General features: G+C 48.5%; 1 protein-coding gene across 1 annotated transcript in view; it reads right to left on the reverse strand.

The window, feature by feature from the left end:
- RFX7 (regulatory factor X7) overlaps window positions 1–6,685 on the reverse strand; it is a 49,202-nt gene extending 42,517 nt beyond the window's left edge. The window contains exon 1 of the mRNA XM_059481935.1: window positions 6,457–6,685. Coding sequence (XP_059337918.1) covers window positions 6,457–6,605 — 149 coding nt within the window. The 5' untranslated portion in view covers window positions 6,606–6,685. The remainder of the gene's footprint in view (window positions 1–6,456) is intronic.
- Between the last annotated feature and the right edge of the window lie 1,504 nt (window positions 6,686–8,189).

Here is an 8,189-nt window from a genome sequence, read left to right on the forward strand (position 1 = left end):
AGTATAAGTCTGATCACCCCAACCTGAGCAGTACTTGCCATCTCACTCAATTAAATGACTTTTTCTGATTAATTTATACACTATCCAGAAACTTTTAGGGGGAGGTTCCAAGTATTCTTTCCAGGTAGAGATTTGGATTCCTACTTGCCAGTGGCATACAGACACATGTAAATAACACAGAACTCTCCTAAATGGCAAACAACCCAGCTACAGAGGCCTGGGAGGACAACCCTGCAATTCTGTGCTTATTAAGGACTCATTAGAACTGCTGCACTGAACCACAATGTCACACCATCTGACTTGCTTCAGTGAAGAAACTCCTGCAGTGGAAAGTAAAATGTTTATGAAACAAGGAATTGCGTATGTTTGATGCTGTGAAGTCAACAATTGCATGCACTCCAATGAATTCCAAATGAACAACAGTAAAACTTATCCAAATCTTTTATTACTTGAATAGTGCTTTCCTCCCATATGGTGTTTTAGATTCTATTGTTTCAAGAAGCAAAGACAAACAAAACCCACAAACAAGAGCAAAAAATCCACTCTTCCTAAAAGCAGGTTTATAAAGACCTTTTTTCTGCAAAGCTATTCCCTCCAACTCAGAGCCAGGATATTCAATAAAACCTCAGCTCTGCTCTCCAAAGGTTACATAAAGGTCACCATTCATTTTACTCAGGTTTATTTTCTAACCTTGTAAAAACGCCTGCAGACCGAATTGGCCTCCACACCTGCTGACCTAGAATCTCCCCACAGTGGTGGCCGTGCCCCGTTTTGGGAAGCTGCTCCTCCTCCCACGCCGCTGGCAGCGCTGACTGCCCGCTCCTGGCACTGGGGCTTCCCCTCAGCACAGGGATGCACTGCAGCAGGGACAGCCAGAGCTCCTGAACCCTGCCCTGGGGAGCAGGGATCCTTCTGGGGGGCTTCCCCACATTCCCCACACACAGGAATGTGTAGTGACAGATAAAGGGTGCACCTGGCCCTTGTGCAGAGGAGTGGAAGCTCTCTGAACAACCCATGCAGGCCATCTCCAGGAGAAGCCAAGGGACACACGGTGTAGGATTTATTTTGCCTAATTCATGAGTTCTGCACCACACCCTGGACTGAAATTTGTTTGCAGTCAGAGAATTCGGCACATGAAGGGATGGGATGGATTGTTTTATGGAAACATCTTTCCTAGGAGTTAGCCCTCACCTCAGAAATGCCCTTTTTTCCTCCACAATAACTACATGGGAACTTATACAGAACCAGGTGGAGTGAAATGAAACAAATTCCACTTTCTGTTCCTACCCATTTGGGGAAGCAGACTGTGAAGGAGAATGACAAGCTGCTAAATGCTTTGCCCAAGGAGGGGTGACCTTCCCTGAAATCACCAGGAATTACTCTAAAATATGGTCCAATATAGTTCATTTTTTTCCTATGTATTTGACTGCTTATACACCATATCAGGAAACACATTCAGGACAGGCAAACCTTACCAACACCTGGAATCACTGGAACCAAGAAGCCACGGAAAACTGAGTCAGTCACAAGAAATCTTTGCAGTTTTACACTCCCATCATCTCTCAGCTAAGGGGCTCAAGGTACTTTTTCAAAGCAGGTAAACAACACACTTCTGATGTTGCATAGATTAAATTAAATAAGTGCAGCCTGTACACCTGTCAATGGCAATTATTTGATTTTCCTCACAGAAGTCAGTAATCTGTAACTGAAGAATGATAACCTGTGTTTCCCACCTCCAACAAAGAATTAATTAGGATGAAGGAGGGAATGATGGCCACTGCATTTTGGGCTGGGGGCACAGAATAACCACAAGTACTCTGTAATCAGAGGACATTTGGAGTTCTCCCAGTTTTGACAGGCTACTTAACAAAATACTGAAAGTTATAGTAGGGTTTTTTTCTCTTACTTCCTGTCTCCCTCTCTCAAGCTACAAGAAAGAGAGAAAATGCAGATGGATTGGTTTACACATTAATCCAACCTGACTCAAGAAATACTTGTTTTAAAAAAATACATACAAACATTTCAACTGCAAAAGAAAACTACCAAAAAGGTATATCCATCTGCATTTGCTAAAAGCCTGAAACACATACCCCCCAAGTTTCCCTCTTCATTGCCAGGCTTTTTATTAAAAATATCAAATCAATCATTATTAATTTTTATTAAAAATATCAAGTCAATCAATTTTTCTGTTGACCTAACTATACAAATAAGTAGCAATTCCTATTATGAAAAACCTCAACGGCATTTCCCAAGTTGCAAAACATTTGCTCTGCCAACAGCTAAGTGACAAGCCACGCTTGCTGACAATGCCTAATGAGGAGTGATGGATGCAACTGCAGGAGGGAGCAGGAATGTTTTAAGTCATAAAAAAGAAAGGAGCCTTCCAAATATTAGAACCCATTGGTATTAATCTGGTTTTCTAACACAATAACAAGAGTCCAAAAGTAACAAGGGCACAAATCATCTCCTACTTCTTCTTCAGCATGAGACAACTGGGCATTAGGACACAATTTCAGCACTGCCCAGACTCACTCATGTGGTTTTCCAATACAACTTGTAGCTAGAAGAGCTATTGGAGGACAAAAATTATGGGTCTGAAACCCACAGCCACGTCCAGGCTGAAATGGCTGCAAATGCAGTGCCTTGTGTCTGCCACTCCACACTGCCTGGTCCTCAGCTTGGTTTACACATGAGACACTGGCGCAGAGAAGGAGAGAAATTAATCTCTCAAGCAGAATTGCTATATTCAAATCCTAACAGATGCCTTTAGGACAAAAAGAGCTGAGATGCAGGAAGGTGAAAGAAGCCGGGGCCAACCCATGCACAGATGCAAGCACCAGATTACTATTTACAAGGGTAAACAAGTGCTCATTGCAGAACCATCACCAGTTATTTGCAACAGTGAACAAGAAAACAAACCTGTCTGCTCCTTCAGTGTTCACAGCTACCGGATTTTGGATTGTTACAGTGAGCAAAGGGATTAAATTGCCTAAAACTGTTCGTCTTTTTCTTTTATGCCAGCAATGATAGACCCTCAGCTGACACCATCCTCCCTTGGCCATCTCTGCATCTCAATCCTCATGCCACGCTGCTTTTACATCCCTACTTCACTGGCTGTCTTCAGTAAGATATTCCTTGGCAAGTCAACGTGATACTGAGTAGACTCTGTCTTCACCACCATATGTTTGGGTACAGAAACATCATATACAAACAATACACATTTGGTAATACAGTACCCTCACCCAAAGAAATAAGTGAAATCCCATTAGTCTATATGCTCAGACAGCTGACTAGGGAGGTTTTCCCGCCTCGGGCTCCAACGTCTGGACAAAAAGCTATTAATAAATATGAAAGCTTTAACCAATCTAAAGAGAAATAAAAACAGGCAGATTAAGGCCCAGTGTCCAGCGAAGACCAGGGCAATTTACAAACCCGCCCATGCTGACACTAATCAGCCAGGCTGGGCTCCCAAAGACGAGTTCTCTCTGTCTAGACTTCTAATCCGTCAATGGGAAAAGACATCCAGTGTTATTTCTGCCCGCTTCACCCACACCGTAAGAACACATCCAACCGCCTCAGCACCTCACACACAGCAGGGAACAAAACCAGACACCACTCTGCTGCATGTGGGGCAGCCAGGACACAAATACACATAGACAGTGATGAGCTTCAATCACTGTAACCAAACAGCACTTAAATACCTGTCTACGATGTTGTAATGCAAATGAATACTTCCTGATTTGTTTTTAAGCACAGCTAAGTCACTCTTATCTTCCTCTCCTCAGCTCAAACTAGTGGTCACCTTATATGCCAAAAACACCCCAAGAAAAAAAGCCCAAACACCAACAGACTGGACACCTAAAAAAGCATATTTTTAAGTCTTCAGTATCTATACTGACCATGCCTGCAAATGTAACCAGCAGGGCTTAAACTATTGTTTCAATTTAAGGGACTCCACATGCACACAATTATTTAATATGTTTTTGTCAAACTACATTTTAATTTAATAAACAGAATAAAATAAGTGCGAGTTGAGATAATTAATAGCTCATTGTCCCACTCGTGGCCTGCATCAGTCTCTATATTTATATTTGTCTGTGAAGTGGAGGGACAAGCACAGACTTGTTTGTGATCCTCAAGTCCAGTATTTACGTAGCCGCTATATTTTGCTATACTATTTTCACTGACAATACAATCTGAAGACTGAAACCTTTTAAAAACCCAACCAACCAAACAAAACCTGTAACAAACACAACCAACTAAAAGCCTCCATCCACTATGTACAAACACGTGTTGGAAAAAAGGAGGTGGGGGGAACACAACAGAGAAGAGCACTGAGCTGGATGTGCTAAACCTGCTGGGAAGCAAAGGGGGAACTGAATGCACCAACCTGCCAGCACATGCAACTGCACGGCAAAGGAGAGGGGAGGAAGAGGAGGGAAGGAGAAAAGAGTAGAAGCTCTGCTGTGCACATTACACCTCATTCTGTTAACAGCAGTGCACTGCCATTTCCACCCCGGCCTTCCACAACCTCTGCTGCTGTTTATCCATCACCAGCACCCACTGAACAGAGAGCAAGCCCCAGTTTGCTGCCAGTTCAGAAGGAGACTTTCCACTGTTTATTGGGGTGCACAACACCCCTGGCAGTGCTCCTCATCCCTGCTGCACCCAAACAACCACCACAGGTCCAGGAAGATGCAAATCCACATTAAACTCCAACCTTAAAGGAAGACTGCTTGATCACAACAGAGAAATGTAAGATTTAAAAACATCAAAAGAAAAGGTTTTCTTATGAAAAATAACCTTATCTTCAAATACTGCATTTCAAGAGCACAATCTGCAGGGAACGGATGCTGCCTGAGAGCAGCAGGGAAGTTGAAGCCCGTGCAGAAGCAGGTAGCCGGGAGGAACACTGTGAAGGTGAGGAGCGCCTGGGAAGTACCAGGGGACAGGGCGGCAAGGTGCTGGGAAACCTCTGCCGGCCACAGGCACTTGGCACCAGGCAAGCCCCTGACCCCGGGCAAAACGCTTCATTCCTTTGTACCAAACATGGGCTGGGCTATTCACCAAGTTCACCTTAATCAAACAAGAAGCTTTCATTTCAGAAGCTAACATACGTGCTGTTTTTCCTTGAAAATGAAAAGCCACAATAAAAGCAGAGGTTTTACTTAGTAGCCATTTTGTCTTCAACTTGGACATGATACCTCTTAATCTGAATGCAATGTAAACATGCTCTCCGAGGCTCATTTCCAAACAGCACGTTCATGCAAAGGGAAGCAAACATGAAAAGACCATCACTAAATACCATAATAAATTAGGAGGGTGTGAAGATTTTATGATCCAAAAAGACAGAAAATTCTGCAGATCATATTCCTTCTCTAGATCACATTGCAGAAGACCAAAACAAAAGGTAGCATGTGTGGATGAAGGAGAATGAACTATTATGTACTGTTTAAATAAATAAAAACAAAATAACCACCATCCTAATAATAAAAGCTATTTCACTATGCCATACAATAAAAAAATCTGAAGGCAAAATTATATTTAGATGCTCTTTATTTTCTAGAGACATCCATTCAAACCACACAATCTAACTGTAATATGACGTAATATGCAAGCTTGATCAGTATGTGTTTATTGGGATGAGTTTATGTATAAAATACACATGGCGTGTGCGTGTATATAAAGGAAAACATTACATGAGTAACCTGTATTTACAACTCCCAACTTTCAGTACTCTTTACCAGTGTCCTCAGCCAAAAGCAGCTTTTAAAAACGTACATAAAATACAAATGCTGCAGGTGACAGCCTCTTGCAGATACTAAAAAAAAACAAACCAAAAAATAAGAACAACAAAGTGTTCTATTTGCACCAACCTAAACTAGGTTCACCTCGTTCCCCCAATAGACATAAAATCCTCAAATAAAATGCTGGTTTACTTAGAAATTGAATTTTTAGGGGAAAAAAATCAACAAAAAATAACCTGAATTCCTATGCAGAAACTTGAAAATCATCGTAAGCTCCAGCCACAACTACATCTGAACTGCCTGAGTGGGACCTCAGAAGAGCAGAGGCTTACGGGAGGCTGGACAATCGCACCCTTCGTGCCCAGCTCCGCATCCCCCGCTGCACCAGCGCCGTGCTGGGCGCTCATGTGCGCGCTACGAGCACGGCCGGGGCGCCGCGGGCCGCGCAAGATGCGCGGGGCTGCAGCAGCGCCTGCGGCAGGTGACCCGAGCCCGCCGCCCACCGCAGACGGGCAGCGCCGCCGCCCGCCCGCACACGGGGCTGGTCCTGCCCGTGCGGCACCGGCACCGGCCGCGGGCACGGCCCGCCCGCGACCCCCGCCCGCCAACACGCGTGTGCTCCGCGCTGCCCGCACAAAGGGGCCGCGCCCCCCCCCGCGCAGCCCCCCGGCCCTTCCCCCGCTCCCCCGGCCCGGGGCCCGGCCCTTACCAGATGGAGCTGCGGATCTTGTGCTGCAGCGCGCTGGCCTCGCCGCCCTGCAGCCCCGGCACCAGGGCCGGCAGGGCCCCGCCGGGCGCGGGGGTGCCGGCGAGCCGCCGCGGCGGCTGCCCCCCCTCCGGCTGCTGCTCCTCGGCCATGGGACGCGAGCGGCGCTGGCCGCACTAGGCCTCTGCCGCAGCGCTCGAGTGAGTCGCCTTCCCCCGCTGCCCGGGGGACATCACGGGCGGAACCCGTCCCGCCGCTACGCCGCAGGATGGCGAGCCCGGCCCGCGGCTCGGCGCATGGCGCCCGGCCCCCGCCGCCCCCGCGCAGGGTCGCTCCGCGCTCCCCCGCCCCGCAGCAGCACCTGGCCCGGCCCGGCCCGCCCCGCGCCGCTCCTCGCCCCGCGGCCGCCGTGCCCGCCCGGCCGCCGAGTGCGCAGGCTCGGCGTGCCCGACACACGGGCCGCCCCGCGCCGCCGCCGCCGCCGGGGAGGGGGCCGGGGCCGGGGCCGCGGCCGCGACTGGGGCCGGGGGCGGCGAGTGCAGCCCGAGCCGGGGGGCGGCCCCTCCGTCAGCCGCGGGACCCCCGGCGCGGTGGGGCGGGGGCGGGGTGCGCCCGGAGCGGCCCGGCGGCGCCAGTAACACGTGTGTGAGTGCGTGCGTGTGTGTCCCCGTGTGTCACGGCGCACACACCGTGCGGCACACGCTGCTGCCCCGCTGGCCGGGCGCGCCGCAGACACGTGAAAGCGCTGCGGCGGCAGCAGCATTACATCAGCTGCGGCACCGCGGCCGGGTGCGCCCCGCAGCCCCCGCGCCCGGCCCGCCCTCCGCCGCGGCTCGTAACAAAATAACAAGTGCCGCCGTGCTCACATGGCGCTCAGGAAGCCAGACACCGGCACGGGCGGCGCTAGGCCGGGCCACTGCTCGCCCTCAGGCTTCCTGTGCGTGTCCCCCAGACATAAACGGGGCCGGGCTGCCATTAGTCCCAGCGGCCTTTACCCACAACCTTTCTGCGAAAATATTTTCTCAAAATTTCAATTGAGCAGCTACCACAACTGCTTTCTCTGAGCTATAGGCACAAGCCATATTTCTGCTCCTATGGGTCATGGCTTTTAATGAAAAAAGGCAGAGGAACTGCACAGCCTGGGATAGTGGACAGGTAAATACCTAAATTTAAGGACGATGATACAAGGTGACCATTATTAAAGTCATTATTAGGAGTTGGACTCGGTGACCCATGTGGGTCCCTTCCAACTGTGGATATTCCATGGTTATTGTTTCTCTTCCCTCGAGGGTTAAGGTAACAAAGCCTGCTCAAGCTGCCCCCCTGTTACCCCTCTTTTCCCAGCCACTCCAGCTCTGGTCTGTTCCCACTGGAATTCACAACTGGCACGCTCAGCCCGCTTGGCAGGGGCATGGACATGCAGGTACCCTCTCTGACACAAGGATGCAGTGACTCCCTAGCTTGCGCTGATCACAGAAAATGTGGGCTTAAAGGTGACAAATAATATAAATATACACATGGAGACACAGCATTGCTAAATTTAGGAGATGAGCATTTTGTCATCAACTGAAGCAAAGGCCTTTCAAAAATAAATATTTGCTTACGTCTCCACTGCTCCAAAATCAGAACATTAATGGCTATGACAATGATGGTGATCTTCCCCTTAAAAAACCTTTCATCAGAATCAAAAAACCTAAGCTTTCTTGTTTCTGCCTCTAATTAAAAATGTTTTTAAT

The sequence above is a fragment of the Ammospiza nelsoni genome, chromosome 14 (genome assembly GCF_027579445.1).
Source record: "Ammospiza nelsoni isolate bAmmNel1 chromosome 14, bAmmNel1.pri, whole genome shotgun sequence".
Taxonomy (NCBI): Eukaryota; Metazoa; Chordata; class Aves; order Passeriformes; family Passerellidae; genus Ammospiza; species Ammospiza nelsoni.